At 32.2% G+C, this 22,704-nt stretch overlaps 1 protein-coding gene across 1 annotated transcript in view; it reads right to left on the bottom strand.

The window, feature by feature from the left end:
* ADGRG6 (adhesion G protein-coupled receptor G6) overlaps positions 1-22,704 on the bottom strand; it is a 169,376-nt gene that overhangs the window by 84,738 nt on the left and 61,934 nt on the right. Inside the window, exons 2-3 of the mRNA XM_051997866.1 lie at positions 5,851-6,192; positions 516-1,139 (exon numbers count right to left, since the gene is read on the bottom strand). Coding sequence (XP_051853826.1) covers positions 516-1,139; positions 5,851-6,192 — 966 coding nt within the window. The remainder of the gene's footprint in view (positions 1-515; positions 1,140-5,850; positions 6,193-22,704) is intronic.

Below are 22,704 nucleotides of genomic sequence, written 5' to 3'. Positions count from 1 at the left end.
CTTTTGTCTCAGTGGATACTGATCTTGTCTATTTTTTTTTTTTTTTAGATTTTTAAGGTGGTTTAATTCCAAAACAACAGTTCATTAACTTAACTGCTTTGTTATTTAAGCAATACTTTCTAGGCAAGAATGAGACCTTTATTGCTATTTAGTACTTTCCACTGATTTAAATCAAATTACTAACTTTTCTATTTAGATCATATGGTGACTAAAAAACAGAAGTATAAATATGTTAATGATAGATCACTAAATATCATGTGACACATAGGAAATGAGGAATGATGAGACCAGAAGGCTTTGATTAAATGCTTTTAAAAAAGAACAAAGCCACCCCATAGCAAAAATTACATTATGCAGAGCTGAGTAGACAAGTTGAAAAAGAACAAATATACTTGGGGGGGGGGGAACTTTCTCCTTTTTAATGACAAACATTATTAATTTAATGCAGACAAACACATTTTCTGAACAATGGGGAGGGGCTCAGGAAGGAAAGATATTTTACTATACATACTTACCACAACTTAGGTTGTTTTCAGCTTTCAGAACTGAGGTCGGGATATTCCAAAAATCATTTTGCCAGTCGACAACGTTCCCTTTCACATTACAGCTGAGGTTGGACAGAGTTTTGGAATTCATGGTAAAATTCCAAAGACGAAAGTTGTAAATGTCCCCTTTTAAAGAGGCTATTTCATTTTGGTTGGATCCCAGCAGCAGTTTCCCATTCCCAGGAATAACTTTGCTAATGGTAGAATTGCATATAACTGTTTCATAGCTCCTTTTGAAATTCACACTGACAGAGCCTAAAGTGCTGTTCCAACTTAGGCACAGTTGTTCAAAGTTTTCTGTGAAAATGTCTTCATTTGAATCTACCAATAACACCTTGTTTAGCAAGCATTCTACACCAGAGATGGAGAGGAAATAGCCCCTTTTGGCCTTCCCAAAGCTCAATAATTGTGTTGATAAAGCATCTGAGTAGGAGAAAGCTATCCAGTCATTGTCTTCGTTGCCAATTTTCGCTGCTTCGAAGCACACAGTGAATGCACTGAGTTCTGGAATCGAGACAGTTTTTGCAACAGACACCCGGTTAGCATCTGTGGCCTGGGGGATAATGACTTTCTGATTCCTCAGGGACACGGCAACTAGGACAAAACACAGCAACAACAAAAGAGAGAATACAGAGATGCAAATTAGTTTCAGAATAGGGACTTGCTAAAACCTTTGATATATCAGATCCATTGGCTTTTAGATCCAATTCCCTGGAACCCTACTTTTCTCTCATTCTTTGCCACTCCCACCCTTCCTTTGACCATCCCATTATTATCACTAATTCATTGCCAATAATCTTCACTCTGGGTTTCGCCACTTTTCCTTGAGGATCACTTTCTAGTGTAATTGTAATTTCTCCCTTGAGTAATTTCCTAGCCTAAACACTCACCTCTATCAGGCTTTCTTTTCACTAGCTATTTGCAAGCAATGGGAGCAGATACTGAGTTATTTATAACATGAGGCAACACAGAGAGGCCCAACAAAGGGAATCCCTACTCATTCAAAGTTTTGGCCAGATTACAATTCAAAACTCTGGGGAACAGAAACAGCCAAGTCACTAACTAGCGAACAGATTTCAACATTTGAACTGTGGAAAACACCCACACGTGATCAGGGAGGCTATAATTCTATGCAGTTTCTACACTTCAGTATTATAAGATTCAGAAAGAGGAAACGGGCAACTTTATTGGCACATAGTTTTGCTTTTGTTTTCTTAATTAGGAGAAAAATCTTTTTTTTTTTTAAACCAAGTTTGAATGCAATGCTTTTCCAATTTGTCATCTATGTCAAAGATATTTCCACTTCTCTTCATCATAATATGGTGAAAATGAAATTAGGTTTCTTTCATAGAGATTAATGAAAACCTAACTAGCCAAATAAACCAAAATGGGAATGGAAATGAGAAGATAATACACCAATCTGTTTCCAAATGTCATGATCTTCAGCTTCTTAACTTTACTACCAATCCTCTTCAGTCCCTAATCATATATAATGTATAAATTAATGATGTTAAATCTTAAAGAAGGTGCTGAGCTGCATTTATAGAAGGGAGTTTCCTCACCCACAAGTTTCCTACACCAGTAAAATCACGGGTTTAGTCCCTATTTCATTCTTGGTGAGAAATCAGTATAGGAATTTGGGAGAGTTGCTGCTGTGATGAGTAATTTGTACAAATGTTCCATTGACTTCAGAAGTATTCATTCAGCATTGAAGATATTTTGAGAGAAGCGCCACTTTTCTGGCATCTATTAAAATCACCAAGTTATAGGCATCATATCTTAGGAAAAACATTGATAAGTAATAAAGTACCCAGATAAAGTTAAGCAGTTAATGTGAAAAACATTGAGATAGGTTGGAAGGAGTGTGTGTGTTTCTGTGTGTGTGTGTGTGTGTGTGTGTGTGTGTGTGTGTGTGTATGAGTGACATCTATGTTATCATGTAGAACAACTAACTACCTGTAGCTCACCAGATAAGGTCAAAAATTATCACTGAAACTACAGGTTGTGAACCCACCTAATTGTTTATCCTATATAACTCCATTTTTTTCACAAGAATAGCATGAGCGATTTTGCCTATCTTTTTATAAAATTAAAATCAGGGTTATTGCTCTGGAGAAATGGGAAGGAAAAAGATATAAAGGTTGAATCTCTCTTCATCAAATATTCAACTGTTTCTCATTCAAATAACTCTAGAAAATTTTGACTCTCTAAAGAAGGACTGTATGGGAACAAAAAATTTGAAAGAAAACCTGTGAATAAAAGCATGAAAAGGTGGGGACGGGGGGGGGGGGGGGGGGGAACCTGTCTGAAGGACCAGAAAAGGGGAATATATTTCTGATTTCTGTTTTGCTACATTTGTCTGAGCAAAATATCTAATACAAAGTATTAGTCAATTAGAAAGCCTAAAGTTTTCAAAATAAAATTCACAATCCTGTGAGATTTGAGTGAACCAAGAATTACTCCTAAATATATCTAATAATTGAGTAGGAACCTAATTCTACTTCAAAGTAGTCATTTTCATTTTTGGATAATTTTAATGGTAAGGAAGTTCTTTCTTATATTAAGTTGAAATAATTTTCTGATCATTTCCACCTAGCTTTAGATCTATCCTATAGAGCTAAACAGAAAAATTATAATTCCTTTTCTACAGTATCCCTTAGTAATAGAGATTAAATAATAAAGCTGTAGACTAGTAAAAAGTGACCAAACCAATGATAGGTTTTTGGATTCTGAATCTTTCTCCCCTTAGGTTCCAATCCAGTTTGGTGCTGATAATTAAATATAAATTTATAATTACTTGGATTGGGTTAGGGTTTGTAACAATTTTTTTGAGGCATTTGCCCTCTACTGATTCAAATTAAGACAACTCTGAGGACCCACTATATATACCTTTCAGATTGGCTATGATGGCAGGAAAAGATAATGATAAATGTTAGAGGAGATATGCAAAAACTGGCACACTAATACATTGTTGGTGAAGTTGTGTACTGAGCCAACCATTCTGGAGAGCATTTGGAACTATGCCAAAAGGCCATCAAATTGTATATACACTTTGATCCATCAGTGTCTCTACTGGGTCTGTATCCCAATAGATCATATAAAAGGGGAAAGGACCCACATGTGCTGGTTTTTTTTGTATTAGCAAGGAACTGGAAACTAAGTAGATGCCCATCATTTGGAGAATGGCTGAATAAGTTACGGCATATGAATGTTATGGAATATTATTGTTCTATAAGAAACAATCATCAGGATGATTTCAGAAAGACCTGGAGAGACTTACATGAACTGATGCTTAGTGAAGTGAGTACAACCAAAAGAACATTATATACGGCAACACTAAGATTATGTAATGATCAACTCCAATGGATGTGGCACTTTTCAACAATGAAGTTATTCAGGTCAATTCCAATGGACTTGTGATGGAGAGATTCATCTGCATCTAGAGAGGAGACTATGGGTATTGAATGTGGATCATAACACAATATGTTCACCTTTTTTGTTGTTATTCGTTTGTTTGTTTTTTTCTCATTTTTTTCATTTTTGATCTGTTTTTTCTTGTGCAGCATGATAAATGTAAAACTATGCATAGAAGAACTGCACATTTTTAACATATATTGGATTACCTGCTGTCTAGGGGAGGGGTGAGAGGGAAAGGGAGGGAGAAAAATTTGGAAGAGAAGGTTTTGCAAGGATGAAAGTTGAAAACTATTTTTGTGTGTATTTTGAAAATGAAAATCTGTGGTTTTTTTTTAAATAAGTCATATAAAAAAGAGGCATTTTCTATGAAAAAAGTCAAAAAAAAATCTCCCATCCAGCATTTTGTCACCCCATGAATATTTTCCCTGTTCTTTAATATCATCTTTTCAATGCTATTTTATTTACTGGTTTACTTCAATGTTAGGATAACTACCATTACAATTCTAAACTTAAAAATGAAAAATTAGATTAACAACCTATTGTTGACACAAAAAACTTTTTAAACAACTTATAAGAATTTAAAACTTTCCTATTAAAAAACAATAACATTGTTTATTTTCCAATAAGTTATGGATGAGAAGACTGGGAATTCTGAAGAATAAATTTGTGTTGTACACATGTGGTAAAGCATCGTGGGTAGTATCAGCAGGAGAGAAATGAAAGCAAAAATTGCATTTCTAACTGCTATACAAACATGACCTCCTTTCAGTTTTTCATTGATATCAGCACATGCTTTTCTTAAGGTGAGTATAAAACATGAGAAAGGTCTAGAAGTTGAAAACAGGAGCTTTCTTCCTCCTATGCTTATTAAGATGCTCCATCTGTGAAGAAGTTAAGTCATTTCCATATCTTTCTCAAGTAACCAGGATCATAGTTTAAAATATACTTGAGGATATGTCACTTAGTATTAGATATGAGTATATGTGCTATGGTAAATAAAATAGCATACTATACTGAAAACATCATCTCCCTTAAGAATTTTAGATGTATTTTGCTGATTACTTGAGGTTCCCTGTGAGATTATTTCAAAAGTCATAATAAAGATGATTATTTTTTCTTTCTCTAAAGTCATCTCATAAGATTTTTATATGTAGGAGCCTTAATATTTATTTTTATCTATAAAGTCAGATTACAAGCATATTTTGTAAATTTTTTTAGAACAGAAAATAATTTGTTTTTACTGGACCTGTGATTTCATTGGTCCCTAAGCAAATTACTTTAAATTTCTACTAGTGAAGATCAGCACCTAATCTTTTACTCATCTTTTAAAAGAGCTACCTGAGATATTGAAAAAATAAGTAATTTTCTCATCATCAGTCTATATTCAATTACCCAAACTGAATTCCAAGAAAAAGTAGGGGGAGTGTGGACAACAAGGCATTAATAAGATCTATTAGCTGAATACCAAAGATGTTATTTATACTTTCTTATTTAAAAAAGACTTGCATGCTATACTTGTGCCGTAGTATAAATCCTGAAAGGGTAGCATTCCAAAAACCAAAAATAAATCCACAAGTGTGGGTATTTTAAATTGATTGCTAAGCTAATGTCATAATTACATAGACCTAATGATTAATAGAGAAAATATCTTCTATGTATTTGAAATAGATTTATGTCTTCTATATCTAAACAACCTAAAGTAATACAGTCCTACTGTGTTCGAATCCCAGATCTAGTATGTATCTATCTGTTGCACATTTGCCCCAAAAGTCAAATTCAAATCATAGACAATAAAAGAGCTTAAATCTGTCCTCGGGTTCTGTTGTCTGTTTATTATAACACATGTTAAATAAAAACAGAAGCTTGGCACTTCTTTCAGTTTACATACCTCTGATATAGCTGGCATTGAAACCTTTCTTCTGGATACTAAAGTCACTTGAAAAGGACACATGCATCTCATTTGCACTTGAGTTAAATGATAAACCTTTGGCAGTTGCTCCACAGAATTTAGTCTGGCTTTCTCCATTGTCAAGGGATAATGAATCATAAATGCAATTGGGAGCTTCTTCAATATCAAAATCATTAAATGTTATCTGAATGATGTATCCAGTTGGAGCTCGGAGTGTCCACATGCAAACCTGGCTGTTTGGATATTCATTAGGGTAGCATGGAGAGGTAAAAGTCCCAGACGGACTGGAGAGTGTCACTCTGCAGTTGGCACAGCCCCAAACTGGTGGACAAAACAAATAAAAGAATGTAAATGAGGGGAAGCACCAATAGAGTAGAGAAGTAATGTCTAATATATTAGGAGAAAATATAGATTACAAATATTTAGAGTTGTGATTATTACAATAAATAATATGACCAAATGATAGAGGAAAACATAAAAACAAATGGCTGGAAATGGAAAGGAATACCATATTTGAGGATGATAACAACAGCTGATATTTATATGGCTCTTTAAGTTTTGCAAAGTACTTTACATATATTATTTAATTGAATGCTTACAGCCATCTTGTGAAGTGCATTATAATATTATCCCCATTTTACAGATAAGGAAACTGAGGCATAGAGAGATAAAATTGCTTATCCAAGGTTATATAGTTAAGTAAGAATTTGATGTAAAAGTTCAAGTCTAGACAATCTTTTATGCTACCTGGCACAAAAATTTAAAAAAAGAAGTTGCAGATGGAGAGAAAGCATCCCCAGATTGAAAGTGCATTTTTTTCTAAAGGTACTGAAAAAGAAATGGTCAATTCGTTCTTCCTTATTCTTCCCTCACTCCTTTACTCTTCCCTCCCTCCTCTTCCTCCCTGCTCTGTTCTTCCTTCCTTCCTTCCTTCCTTCCTTTCTCTCTTCTTTCCCTTTCTTTTTCTCTGACTACATTTGTCCGATCAATGTAAGTTTGCACTTTTTCTGCAATATGAGAGAGAGTTGCAAGGGTATTGAGAGGTTAGATTACTTATCCAGGATCACACTGCCAGTACTAATCTACAAATTCCTGGCTTCAGAGATAGCAATTATATATTTACTATGCTATGTTGTCTCATCTTTCATACAGCCACTATTAATTGTTCAATATATGTCTGATAACATCACTCCCTTTTTTCAAAACTTTTTAGTGTTTCCCTATTATGTACTGGAATTTTTAGTTGAAATTTCTAACCATATTATAATCGATCAATTTCACATTCATCTGGTAGCCTTTGGCAGTATTTCTATGATTTCTAGATAGTCTTTTTACTCAAGTTACATTAAATAATCTGAAAGCATAACTATGAACTGGAGATACTTTCAAAATTTTGTAACTTTATTGAAATAAATACCAAATTTGGTTTTATGAAGTTAATAACATAAAAATATCTCAACTTGGTGTTCAAGGCCCTCTGCATTGTAATTTCAGGATATGTTTATTGCTTTATTTTACAGTATTGCCTTTGCAGATTATATATTTCAGGTAAAGCCAAACTGTTTCCCAATCTTAGATTTGTCTCTATCAATTCTTACAGGTGATTCCCCCAGATGTAAAATCTTTTTGCTCTGTCTTTCTCTTTTTTTAATTCATCTCCTCTTTCAAGAATAAACTATGGTACTTCTTTTTATAAAGTTTTCCCAGATCTCTTCCTCCTAAATTTTTCTTTTACCACATTTGTGGACTTTTCTGCATCACATTCGATCCTTGTTAACTTTATTAGAGAATATACTCTTGAAGAATTGAACTCCCATGCTTTTTGTGCTCTCTCTCATGAAACAATCTTGTATTCATTGTGTATAATATATACATGGAGATATACACACATATGTATGTACATACATATATATGTTCATGTTGTTTTCTTCATTAGAATGGAAGTACTTTAAGAGCAAGAATTGTTTTATTTTGATCTGTATATAGTCCCCAGCATGTAGCACAGTGCCTGGCACATGGTAAGCACTTAATGAATGTTTATTAATTAATTTAAGAGCTTTGTCATTTCTTCCTCTTTATGCCCCCTAGCAGGTAAGTGCATTAAGTGCATTCATAGTATACACTAAACAAATGTTTGCTCAATTGAAGCCAATAACATTTAGTAATTTGCCTTCAGTGGGCAATAAATAAATATTGCCTATCATTAAATTACTCCAAAGACAAAAACCCTTCAAAATAGGTGCTTAATTTTTAACTGTTATGCTAACATTTTAGTATTTAAGAAAAATTGTAATTCAGTTAAATAACTGGTATTTACAGAATTAGCATAGCTTTTAAAGAAGAATATTTCTTTCTCAGACATAGTTTGTGACAATGGAAAATGTTTCAAGATATTCTCAAAACTACACACACACACACACACACATACACACACACACACACACACAGAGGAATTTATACCTATGATATATGAAAGAAACATTTTTTAGTGATTCTACTAACAAAAAAAATCCTTCTCCAAAATGTGTTTGGGTTTATTGATATTATGTTTGCTTTTTACTCGTAAGCTTAGATAGTCAATAATCTAAAATTTGTAAGAAAAAGTTCAAACTATCAATTAAACAGAATACACACTACATGTATATGTAGATTCAAAAATATCTGTATTTTACCTCTCTCCAAGTTTTCTAAAACAGAAATTTTTGTTTTCACTCCACCCATTTATCCTAGTACCTCACTGCAACCAGCAAATACCACATTCTTTATTATCCTTCTGGAAAGGAATTTCAGGTCCCAAAGGATAAATAAAAACAAAGATGTATTTTAGCTGCTTTCAACACAGAGAAACTTGGGTGATATAATAATTGTTTTATCATAGTTTGTATTTAAAAGGAAAACAAAATTATGATAAATATACACAAAATTTAATCTAGTTATTTTTTTTAAGTGTTCAGGAAATATATGCATGCACAAATAATTCAGGAAGACAAAAAAACTTAATTATGTTACCTAGCATGGTGACTGGGGACTGCTTCCTTAGAAATAAGTTTTGTTATACATCTATGCATGTGCTATATACACACATACAATTGTGTTTTAATCATACATCCTGGCTTATCACGAACTCTAATAAATGAAGAGTTTTTTTCTTTTATCAAATGAAATAATATTGATAATATTTCTAAAATACTGAGTGATTAGCACATAGTAGGCATTTAATAAATATATGCTGCTTTCATTTCCCCTTTGACTAAACATCATGATTGAAAGTCACCAAGCAGCTCTTTCAAGGCTGTGGGCCAAAGCTGTTGTCAATTTCTACCATTTAGCCCATCAACTATTGCTTAGCCTCTTCTAATAAGGTTAAGAATGGGGCATTTAGGTGCCACAGTTGATACAATGGAGAACAGGAAACAGTAGAACCTCAATTTAATTCTGGCTCAGATACTTACTAGCTTTCTGACCCTTGGCAAGTTGCTTAACTCTATTTGCCTCAGTTTCTTCATCAGTAAAATGAACTGGATCAAAAAACGTCAAACTGCTTCATTATCTTTGCAAAGAAAACCCTAAATGTAGCCACAGAGAGTCAGACATGACTAAAAAGACTAACCAACAGCAAAGTTAATAACTGACTTCAGGTTTTCCTGTTTCCTGTTCTCCATTGTATCAACTGTGGACACCTAAATGCTCATTCTTAACCTTACTAGAAGAATTAATAATTTTTGCATAATATTTTATTTAAAAATCCTTCCTGTTATCTCTATTTACCTATCTAAATATAACAGCTCTCTGTGACAAGTAGTATAATATTCTCCAAATAGGGTCACAAAGATTAAGTAATGGTCAAAATGTAGTTATGACACAGCAAAAGATTTGGACCATAAATCGCTTCACTCCAAGGCTTGTCTCTTTCTACTCTCCCATGTTGCCTACGGAATTTGAACCTTAAAATTTTATCAAGTAGGATTTGTGACTTTACACAAGCTTCTTATTAACATTTTACTTCAGATAATTCAAGTAGATGAATAACATTTGAGACTTATAATAGACAAGGAATTGAAACTAAATAATCCCTAACCAAAGCATTTAAGAGAAACAACAATATTTCATAATTTCAACCATATACTATGATACCTGCCTCCTTTTCAATGATCCCCTACCTCCCTCCTGCCCCTACACACAATGAGCCTAAAACCCATTTTCATTTTTGTAATTTTGCTGAAAGATTTAAACTAGATTGAGCAGAAATCAATTCACAATGGCTGTAATGTGAAAGTATTCCCTATTCAGCTCGGGAAAACTACAGAATGAAAAGATCCAAACCATGTGAATTATTAGAAACCTTTCTCTAAACTTCACTGGATGTAGAGATGCAAAAAAAATTCTTCTATCTCTCTGTGTCACTGTTATTCTCTCTCTTTCCCTCCTGTCTTTTTTTCTTTCATTTTTTATTTTCTCCATCTTTTAATGTACCATCTTTCTCTCTCAATATTTGTTTTCTATTTTAATTTCTCTCTATCTCTGCCTTTCTCTTTTCTGTCCTTCCTCTTCTTCCTCTTTTTGCTCTACTCTCTCTTCCATTTTATATTTCCTTCCTCTTTTTGTACATTTTCTCAATATTTCTATTCTCTATCTCTAAATATCTCTGCCTTTGCCTCTAAATTATATTTCTCCCTCTCTGTCTCTCTCTTTCTCTATTCCCTTCTTTTCTTTTCCTCCCCCCCCCTTTTGCTCTTATTACCTACTCTCTCTTTCTTTTCCCATGTTCTCTATTTTTTTTTCTGTTTGCACACACACATCCCCCACCCTGTCTCCCTATCTTTTTTTTTCTTCTTTCTTTTGTCTCTCTCTTTATCTCAGTCTGTCTCTATCACTGTCTTGGTCTCTCTCTGTCTCTGTTTCTGTGTGTGTGTGTCGGTCTCTCTGTGTGTTGTTCTCTGTCTCTCTCACATACAGACACATACAGACACACAGACACAGTACTATTTATAGTAGCAAATGTCTATTGACACTGAAAAATGTCATTTTGGGGGAGTTCTTCTCCCCTCCATGATAGAGATATTCATATACTCATCCTGAAACAAATCATTTATAAATAGGTTTAGCATTGGCAAATGAATAAAGTTCTTACAATACTATGGAGCTTGTAGGTGATCAACATCTCTTCATTACTATTTAAATAATTCAAGTGGAAATTAGAAAGCAACTGGTCTAGCTCTCTGATGCCAGTGCACTAAATTAATGCAGACCTCATATTTAGCTTTCATAATTGTTCTCATGACACAGAATCCAAACAAACATTCACCAATTATATAATAGATAGAACAAAATATAGAAAACCAGATCAAGAATATCTCTAGATAGCCAAGCTGATATAACTTGTCAATAATTAATTCAGTGAAAATGTGCAGGCCTAGTTACATATTGGAATTTCTAACTTTCTATAAATAGCAATGTGCATATGTACAACAATCAATACATTCAACTTCTTGATGGGTTTTATCAGTATTCTATACATGCAGTAATTAACACTATCAGGAAAGAAAGAACACATTTAGTCTGACCAATCAATGCAGGAATTTGTTCATTTTTTAAAAAGATATCTGATCATCAAGACATGTTTGAATACTTCTGTGATACAGAACTCTCTTCCTCAAAAGGAAAATCATTTCCTTTTTTTTTTTTTTTTTTTGGACAATGTTCAATTTTAGAAAATTCTTCCCACAGGATAGATCTTGGCTCACCATAATTTCTACCCATTAGACTTAGTTATTTTTGCCTTCTGGAACAAAGTAGACCCATTACCTTCCGCAGCAGTCCATTTCATTTTGGATAGCTCCTCATTTTTAGGAAGTATTTCCCATTTGCAATTTCCACCCATTTCTCCTTCTTCTACCCTCAAGCCAAACATAATAAGCCTAATCTCTCTTCTACATGGTAGTCTTTTATACACTTAAACACAGATATTATTAACACACCCCCAAGACTTTTCAAGATTAAGTACACCCTTTTCCTTCAATTAATCTTCATATGACATTTTCTTGAAACACTTCACCATCCGAGTTGCCCTGCTCTAAATACTCTATAATTTTCTAAGATGTAGTGTCCAGAATTTGACTTTATTCTGGACATAGCGTAATGAAGACAGAGTACAAAAAAACCTATTAACTCCTAATTCTTGTATGTTATATTATGTCTCTTTCTTTCTTCCTTCCTTTTTTTTTGGGGGGGGGTGTCTATGGGAAGCAATGGGGTTAAGTGATTTGCCCAAGCAGTTAATAAATTGTCTGAGGCCAAATTTGAACTCAAATCCTCCTGACTCCAGAGTTGATGCTCTATTCATTGTGTCACCCAGCTGTCCCAAGTTATGCCTTTCTTAAAATAGTTTAATGTTGTCATACTTTCTTTGGCTATCATATCATATATCCTCATCATACTATCATCTTCTACTGGATAGGATCCCGTTTGTCATAACTCACAAATTACAGCTACCAAAATTGATTAAGTATCCAATAGAGAATCTAATGTAGGATTATAAGGGAACTATTACTTGCCCCTTAATTTTGACTGTTTCTATCAATGTAATGCAAAATGACAGATAATAAGGTTTTCAGACAGATACTTTAAATTTTTGATTCACAGCTTTCATTTAAGTAAAAAATAAAATCATAGACTACTTTAGGTGCTTAGGTATCACAAAGTAGCATGAAAGAACCAATGGCATAGTGAACAAAAGAGCAATTGACAGCTACTGTCAGGTTGCTTACAGTTATTAAAAAACTAGATTAGATGGATTAATCTGATATGCAAGAATTAGTGATGTCAAATGAACAGTTAATATTGAGTAAAGTTTGGGCAAGTACAAATGATTAAAATATTATTTCTTGTTAAAGTTGGTAATTTTAGAGAAGCTATTTTCAAACGGATTAAGTCATAGCTGTAGTATAGATTGAATGACTACTGTCATTAACCAAGCAATATTACAAGCCACAATTAAAAATAGATTAACCAGAAAGTCTTAACATATGCCATATGACTGCCTGAATCCACAATATGATTAATGTTGTTGTTAGTCATGTTTTGGGCTTCAATTATAACATATAAACAGGAAATCCTTCATTTTTCAGAAGAAAATTACCCTTGCCCATGCTTTCTTATAATCTGATCTTTTCTTGTCCTATTAAGCCATTTAAAGATATGTAAAGTGAGTTTTATTTTCAATTACTTAATGTTTATTGTTTATTTTACATTATAAAAGTAAAATAGTAAATTCAAATCAATAACTAAAGATGTTGAGCTTACCTTCCAATAGTTAGTTTAGTTAATGGAGAATTGACTTTTAACTGAATAAGCAGTATCTAACTTGAGACAAACTTTCCAAATTGCCTTTAATTTGAGGGCATCCAAAAAACTCAGGTCTGTGCATATAAATGGAAGCATGAAAAAAATAGATCTAAACCTTGGAGTGTGCAAAGTATAGACAAAACTGATGTCATTTTGTCTATAACGGGACACTTTTTCATATAAACAACTTCAGCAGTAGGAAACATCTAAGGAGAAAAACACTGCTTATTGTTGATGACCAAAAAAAGCAAAGGCAGAATGGTTTCTTAGTAAAACTTTCCATTTTATATGTGGGACCCAACATGTTTAAAAATGCCATCTGTTTCATTACTTCAGATTACTTCATCACTAATGAAAATTACTTTTAGAAATTAATAGCCCATAATAAAGAAACATTTAAACTCTAATTTTACTTACAAACCTAAACCATTAAAAGCTTTTGTTAGAAAATTTCTTTGTGTTTTTAAAAGTTAATTCCTAGAAAATCAAGTTTACTTGAAAATTCTCTACCCATCTGACTCCAACCTGAGCTGAATCTATGTCAAGTTACTATTCTATTCACTTCATGTGCAAGTGTATTTTCTCTGTTATAAAGGAAATTCATCCTCTAGTCAGCATGTACCTATCAAGTGCTTATGTGCCAACAATTTTACTAAGGATACAAAGAAAAACAAATATGCATATGTTCTTGTCTATAAGGAACTCACACTCTCATGGGAGAGACATGTCAAACAGGGTATTTACAGGTAATCTCAGAGAGAAGGCACTGGAGGGGAGAAAACAGGAAAAAAAATTCATTAAAGAAAGTAGGATTTGATTTGAGTTTTGAAAGCAGTCAAGGAAGCCAAGAGGCTGAAGTAAGGAAGCATATTATTTCTGGCAGAAGGTAAAGCCAATGAAAAGGCATGAAGTTAGAAGATGGAATATTGAATGCAAGAAATAGCAAGGAGCCCAGGGAAGCTGATCATATAGAATATATAGAGGGGAATTAAGTATAAGAAGAATAGAAAGATAGGAAAAGGAAATGTTATCAAGGAGTTTATATGCCTAAAAAAGATGATATATTTTATCCTGAAAGCAACATAGAATTATGAATCCAAAACTGCCCAAATGAACAATCATCTATGTATTCTTCTTAAAAATAGGAGAAAATAAAGGGAAGTAGTAAATAATTAATAAAAGTATAGAAATCTTCCAAATCAATATAACCATTAAAACACTGTTAAATGAGAAGTCAGGAATATCTGTGGAATGTCCCAGATCTGTTGCTTATAGTATGGTGATGGGCAAGTCATTTCATTTTAGGGATCTCAATTTTTCTGATTATAAAAATAAAGGGTGGGTTAACTGATCTCTCTTTTATCCAAACATTCTGATTCTCTCTCTGTCTCTGTCTCTGTCTCTCTCTCTCTCTCTCTCTCTCTCTCTCTCTCTCTCTCTCTGTGTGTGTGTGTGTGTATCCAGAGAGAGACTGAGAGATAGAGGCAGAGAGATAGAGATAGAGACCAAAAGAGAGTTTCATAATTAACTAGGTCTTTCTTTAAAGCCAACTCTATTCCAACTACATAATTTTCAAATATAATAGCTTAGAAGATTACTGGAAATTCAAATGACAAAAAAGAGGGGGGGATGTCATGAAGAAGCGATACTTTGAGTCAACAATGATTAAGAAGCTACAGGTCTAAGAGAATGTTAGCATTTAGAGAATAAGAATTCATTTGTCTACTGTGGGCTAAGGCTCGAAGCCCTAAGGGACTGCCAACACAAGTTGAATGTGGGAAGAATTAATGGTCCTCAAACATCCTGATTTCTTTGGGACATTCTTACTACACATGGAAATGTCTATACTTAGCCAACAGAACTAATTGTCCTCTCTAAATATTACAGTGACTGGGAGTACAAATTTAAATTGTGGTTATGGCCAAAAAAGGGGAAAAAAAAGGAAAAAAGAAAGGGCTTCATTTATTTAGTATATCTGTTAACTGTGTTTACACCTATTTAGCTTACTCTGCTTTAGAAAACCAAACAAAAAACTTGTTTCTACTTCCTTGGTGTTAATGAAGCTGTTGTAAAAACAGCTTCATGACAGCCTTAGCTCTAGCAACATAAATTAGCTCATTTTAGCCTCTACTGATCTGGCAATAGACTTTGGGTCTTATCTAGCACTTATAGTGACAAAAGAATTATGCAAAAAAATCTAATATAATATTTCCTCATTTAAGTTTCCTTAGCTCTGCTTTGAGGATATTGTTCCACTGATATCTCAAATAGTTTGTATATCTTAAAAAGTCTCTAACTATATTTATCTATTTAGGGCAAAAGATTCTTCAGTGGGCATCTGTAAATTTTATTTTTAATAATTTGATGACTATATTCAATATAATTATTTTTCTTTGTAATTTTGTGTAATTATAATATCAATGTATAGGCATTATCTGAGTTGATAAGACTTTTGTCAGACTGCCAAAGGAATCTATGATATGTAAAACAAAAATCAGTGATATTTTGCAAAGATTTGGTATCCAGAATAGTTTGAAAATCTATTTGCTTATTGGCTTTTGTCTTATCATTAAAAATCAAAAAGATGGGCAATGCAAGTATTAGTTATATTTACAAATGTGCAACTTGGTATAGATAAGCACATAAGAACATACCTGAAGACAAGCAACAGAAAAGACCAAACCACAAAGCTGTATCCGGGCTGAATGGATTACTGAGCAAACAAGACACTATATTTCAAATATGAGATATAAATATAAAGAACAGAGCAGTTATAGTGTTTTAGAGGTTTGATCTATGGCAAACCTTACCAGAACTGGACTGAATAGAACTCCTGGAGGTTAAGTAGGAGGCAAACTAGTTCCAACAGGTTTTTCTTGCTCTAACATTCTAAGGAATTAAGAGCCATCAGTATTTTCCATTATAATGTCTCTGTATTGTTATTATAGAATTAATTTTATGTAATATTTCCAGAATTATTTCATGCTCTGAAACATTTAATTTGAAAAATTCATTCCATTCATGAACCTTTCCAGAATATAAAAGGATGAAATCTAATAGGAAAAAGATTTAAAAATGCATGTACTTAAATTACTATTTTCTGCACCAAATTATTATATGAGATTCAATCACTATTTTCTCTGCTAAAAGGACAATACAATATGAACATCTCCCTATTGATTTAATTATAATAGAAAGCAGCTTTTTTTGAGTTAAAAATGGATTATAAGTAGCAACTATGAAGGAAGCCTGGGCAAGTATCATTTCTTTTTAAAATTCTCACTTTTCTGATGAAGAAATGAAGACTCTTAGATATTACATGATTAAAGGAAACTGAAGGTTTTAGAAATTAAAATTATCCATGTGCCATACAGCTATACAACTCAGTTTCCTGACAATGCTCTATATCATACCATACTGCCTCTTGATCATCTGTAGTATTACCAAAGATCATTTTAAAAACTAGAAAATATTTTATGTTTGATAGGATCATATAATTAAAGCAGGAAGGGAATTTAAAGATTATCTAATAAAACTCCTTTATTTTATAAGGGGAAAAAATTAAAGCCTAAACAACATAAGGAAAGTCCTACTGATTTAAAAAAAAAAAAACAGACCAAATTCACACTAAAGTTCTCTGGCTCCAAATATTTCTCTTTATACTACATTAAAGGATGAGTTTAAAAAATTGACAAAAAGCTGAAGAAAATATCTAAATTGCTGCATCATATAGGCAGCTTAGCATAACACCAAATAAACAAGTCTTTGTTTTTTCACTTGTATTGTTTAGCATTTTTAAAGCTTTGACAAATGATTATAGATATACAAGATATCCTTACTTTACTTTTATTTACTAAGAAAGATTCCAGTATTTCTCCATTGCAAGAAATTGTAGGTTTTAGATTTGAGGTATACTTTTTTTAAAATACTAAAAATGAGTCTTGTGGCTATTCTTTTAATATAAATGAATTTATAACAAAAGCTGTTTTTCTGTATCTATTTATATCATCATTTATTTATTCATATAATCAAAAGATCATTTATATAATCACAGTTTAGATTATTCTGACTATTCCCATACCCATAGTACATAGTACAACAAATTGGACACTGGAAATAATTTTTGTATTTTCTACTTTGTTCTTTTTGCTATAACTAGACTTAAATTTTTTTATACCTGTTATGGGCCAGTACCAACACAAATTGTAGTAATTAATTGGTCTCTAATCTTCTTTCTTTGATTTATTGCTCCTTTGTTTAAGAATGAGGATTATTTTTGTGTCATGAATGATATTTTAAAGCAAATTTTCTACTTTAAGTATTTCTAATTAGTATGATATAGGTATTAATTGTTCTTTAAATGTTTGTTAATGAGTTCACCTGAAAATCTGTATGCACACTTCATTATATTGTTTATTTGCCTGAGATTTCATCTCTTTCTGCTTTGTAAATTTTGGTGATTTATATTTCTTTTAGTTATTAGTTTTGTTAACATGCAATTTTATAACATACATAATATTTATAACTATATGATAAATCAATTTAATTCTTCTTTTATCAATTCAATATACTTTAAAATTACTATGATTCTTTTTTCTCTCTTTAGGATCAGGTAGGCTAATAGATAATATATTTGTTAAATAATTTTTAAAATGAGCTTTTGAATTCATAATTTCTATAGTTTTTTAATCAACATTTCTAGCTTTGAGTATTTTTGCTTTTTTATTTTTTGGGACTTGTTAATTCATTGATTCTCTAATTTTAAAGCGTATACTCAATGAATCTTCTCTAATTTATCAATGTATGTTTTCAGGTATTAATTTTTTCTTCTTACTTGAATTATAATATTCATATTTTCTCATTGTAATTCTCTTTCATATAGTTTTAAATTCATTTATGTTGTTTTTCCCCCCCTAAACCGTTTTCTTATTCATGCTGCTACCAACCACCTCTTCCCCCACTCCTTTAACAAAATTGATAAGCTTATGTAAGCTCTATGTTGTCCTTGAGAGTCCATCTTCGCTATCTGGGTAACCCTTTTACTTAACAACTTCAAAACACAACCCAAACACATAATTTCTTACAATATTCTTCTATATTTCTCCTGGCTTGGTGCTTGCAAGGTTCTGTCTGAATTTGGTCACTATTAGTGAAGAATACTAAAGTATAATTTATCAATAGTTTTTAAAAGAAAATCCCCAAACAAATAAAAATTTAAAAATTAGTGAAACTTTTAAAAAATGTTATTTTTAAAAGAAACAGGCAACCCTCTTTTTGTCACTGTTTAAAAGCTTCAAGATGATCTGCAATGACTTCTAGGCTTGCAATACTAGTAGAATTATTATGAAGAAAGTGGTTTGCAAATTGGAAAGCATAATATCACACATTATCATATTTATGAGCTATGATGCTTCTAACACAAATATAAAGGGTTGGGCATAAGTCTAATTATAGGTTGAATACATCAATTGTTTTCTGTCAAAATTAATCTCAATCAAGGCATAAAACCTTATTATCTCTCTTATAAGAAAAAATAAGTTTAGACTAACAAAGTTTTTTGAAGTTAGTAGATAAAATTAAAATCTTTGAGAGAATAAAATATTTCATTCTTTTTATGTGTATCTCTATCATCCAGAACAGTACCTAGCACAGTCAACACGATAGGACTAGGAGTGGTCCTGATAGAGAATCTAGTGAGAAGGAGTTGTTATAATTGTAGCCTAGCTGAGAACTATGGAAAAGAAAAGTTAAGCTTCAGATGCTAATTAGGAAGCTGTGGTGCTTAATAAATTTTGAGTGATTAATTCACCGCCTAATCAAAATGAAGTAACTTCATTCTTTCCACCAAAGGGAACCAGAATTTTGTTCCTTCTTTACTATTGTCCAGTGACTTTCATTATTTCTAGTACTTAAAACTATTCTCAAATTTCTTCAGTGATTTAAATCTAAATTGTGACAAGTCTCCAAAAACTTGAAATTCATGCATGCTACTTTATATCTAAACTGACTTGTACAAGATGAGGAAAACTTTTTTAAAAATCAAAAATATTTTTTTAAAGTTCACAAACTCCAAACTAAAGTTATAGAGATGAAAATTGTACCCATATTAATTTTAAATGTTTCTCAGTGTATGCCCTGTGTGCATGTGTATATGTACATGCATACATATATTAAATTTCAAAACTATGTTATATGTATGCTAATGAATATGTATTTATAAATTACTGATGACCACCACTGCAGTATTAGAGCATAATCAAAGGAAGATTCAAACTCTGATCTTCCTAACCTCAAGGCCAACATTCTATTCATTATGCTACCCAGTTGACTTCATAAAATCTCTAGGGTTTTTAAGAAGCTTGTAACCTTTTGCAGGTAGGTTCTCTCTCTGTCTCTCTCTGTCTCTCTCTCTCTGTCTCTCTCTCTCTCTCTCTCTCTCTCTCTCTCTCTCTCTCTCTCTCTCTCTCTCTCTCTCTGTCTCTCTCTCTCTCTCTCTTTAGCATATGTATCTTTAATAACCAGTAGAGTAACTGCTTAATATAAGTGTACTGAGTTCCACTGAAGTCTAATCTCCAAAAAGTAAATCATAATGCTTGATCATTTGTAAATTCACAAGATGTATTCAAGAATTAAATGAAATGTAGCACTTGAGAAAGCATCTGTAACCACAATGCATTCTATGCATATAACTATTTCACTTCAGCACTGGAATTTTTATTCACTGGAATAAAAAGTAACTTTACACTAACAAACAATATCTTCACAAAGTATTTTCCCAGAAGATATAACACCACAAATAATCTTGTCACATTACTGTAACTCTTCTTAGATGTCCTCACGTGATCTTGAAAATAAAAGTGCTATATTGTAAATATAATTTTGAGTACTTTAAATGAAATTCTAAGTTGAATTTGCCTGTGAGTTCTAATCAACTTTTTACAGCTTAATTTTATGTACTTAGCAAGCATTTAAAACTCTATATTCTTGAGTGGAAATAGTCCATTATCCAGGCTGGAGTCTCTTCTATACAGTATTCCAGTTGAAAGGCCTGATTGTGTCCTTCTACAAATTATTCATCAATTACATTGTAGCTGCTGGATCATGAAACAAAGGCAGCACTATCTACTGTCCAGTAATACCGGTTTGCTTCATGACTTCATTCTTTAGGTACAACATCTCTTCTTTGCAGTTTGCTCCATGATGATGTCATCTACACAGCTTTTGCATGGAAGTCACATGTTCTGGTATTTATATGCCTGTTAAATGAGTAGACTAAGAAAGGGGACTAAGCACTTATCTAAAACTGAGATTTACCTTGAATGAATTTGTTTGCTATTTAATAGGAGTAAATTTTAATGATGGTATTATTGAAAAGCAGTTAGTCTAATTCTGTTACTTGATTCATCCAGCCAAACAATTATTAAACATCTACTGGGTCAAGGTATTGTAAGGTTCTTGACTTTGTAGAGTTTGCAGCCTAGTAAGGGAGTAAAAATCTATGCAGGAATAAATAGAATACAGAATAGATTGTATACAAATAAATAAACTACATGCAAATAACAAATAATAATAAAAATGTATAAAGGCAAAAACTATATACAAATAAAACATGGGAATTTCTAATTCTAAATACTTTTTTTGGCTAAAAACAGGGAAAGGTGATTAAAAATATCAAGGTGATTATCCTTTTCCTTTCTTCAATTGTATGGATAAATGTGAAGTGGAGGGAGTAGAACAAGAGAATATTGGGCTTTACCCAAGACTTCAGAAAAAATCTTATTCTGATATATTCATTAACAATGTTTGTCAGGAAAAAAAGAAAAGAGGGAATCCATATACACTAACAAATCTAGAACAGTATTTTTCATGGTAGCAAAGGACTGGAAATAGGAAATGTCCATGTACCGAGGAATGGATAAACAAATTAATGAAGTGTTACTGATATTATAAGGAAAGTCAATATAATAAATACAAAGAAGTATGGTAAAACTTATACGAAAAGATGCAAAATGAAATAAGCTGAGCCAGGAAAGCAATATTTGGAATGACTATAACAATGCAAATAGAAATAACAACTACCCCACAGCAATCAGACTTGAATATTGAATGCTGCTAAATCATAAAGAACAAGTTGGTCACAAAGAAGTATGAGAAGACACTTTGAACATGTTCCTTTTTCTTAAAAAAAAACAAGTTTTATAGGTATGGGACATTAAATATAATGTGAGATTTTTAATGTCTTACTGATTTTTTTCTTATCTTAAAAAAAATCCTTTATTGAAAGGGGAGCTTCTTGAAGAAGGAAGGATACAAATGAAAAACCTAGGCAATGTAAAAACAAATGTCAATAAAATCTATTTTTAAAATGTTTTGAAATCCTTACATTTGAATTAGCAGAAATATTTGTACAAAATTAACTTAAAAATTAAAGCATTTATGAAATAAAAATATTACTATCACACATTAAGCATTTATTCTTATCCTTTCTGTTCTTAGACAGAAAGATAACTGAGGATATTGATTTGTAGGGATACAGAGATGCACAACAGAACAAAAGTTACCAAATGTGCGGCAGCCCATGCTTGCCTTCTTCCTCTCAGTAAAGCTAGAACTGCAAATAAATCTAGTGGCTGACTAAATATATGGTGACTCATTTATCTAGAGTTCATGCACTTATACCATATAATACTAGCACATGAAGTTATATTCTCTCCCATCTCACACTAAGGGATGGGGGAAGGGCTCAAGGATTTGGAAATCCTGGGTTACACCCACTGTAATTTTGGAATATTTTCATTGGCACTGTTGTCCCAAACTTGTAGAAATAACAAAATCTGCTTGCTAGTTTTGCCCTGTAAGATTATTTTTTTTTCATGAAAATACCACAAAATTTTAAGATGGTTCAAGTTAAGAAAAAGTAAATTAAAGACTTTTTAAAAGCACTTTACACATACGATAGTCAATATCCTCCACCCCCAAATAACCAGGACAGGCCACAAAAGGTCTCATAGTTTACCTTCCAGTGATTTAAGATATTGGATTGAATGTCATTTTAGAAAGAGGTTATTATGGAGTCTCATACAATAAGCTTGTATCATTTGCATCCATAAATACTTGTGTGCTTATTAAATTTGTTAGAATAATAATATAAATATTTTATTTACTTTCAAGGCTGGCCTTGTTAGTCAGAAATTGCCTATAAGATATGACGTGAAAAGCATTTGAGAGCATTTTGACCCAAATTATCTCTTTCACCATCTTTCACAGTACATTTGGTTTTTTAAGGTTATTTTTATTATTCTCCTAAAGTGTTATTAAGTAACAAAATACCTTATCAGGAATTAATATCTAGATAAAGAAAACTGTACATATGGAATTAACAGCTAATCTTTATATAAAATTTTACAATGAGTATGTTTCATCTCATTGGATTCTTACAAAACTACTGTGTAGTAAGTAGTGTTCTTGTTATTATTATCTCCATTTCAC

Source organism: Antechinus flavipes, chromosome 4 (genome assembly GCF_016432865.1).
Source record: "Antechinus flavipes isolate AdamAnt ecotype Samford, QLD, Australia chromosome 4, AdamAnt_v2, whole genome shotgun sequence".
NCBI lineage: Eukaryota > Metazoa > Chordata > Mammalia > Dasyuromorphia > Dasyuridae > Antechinus > Antechinus flavipes.
Note: the sequence above shows the minus strand (reverse complement) of the source record. Positions and strands in the feature narration are given on the sequence as shown.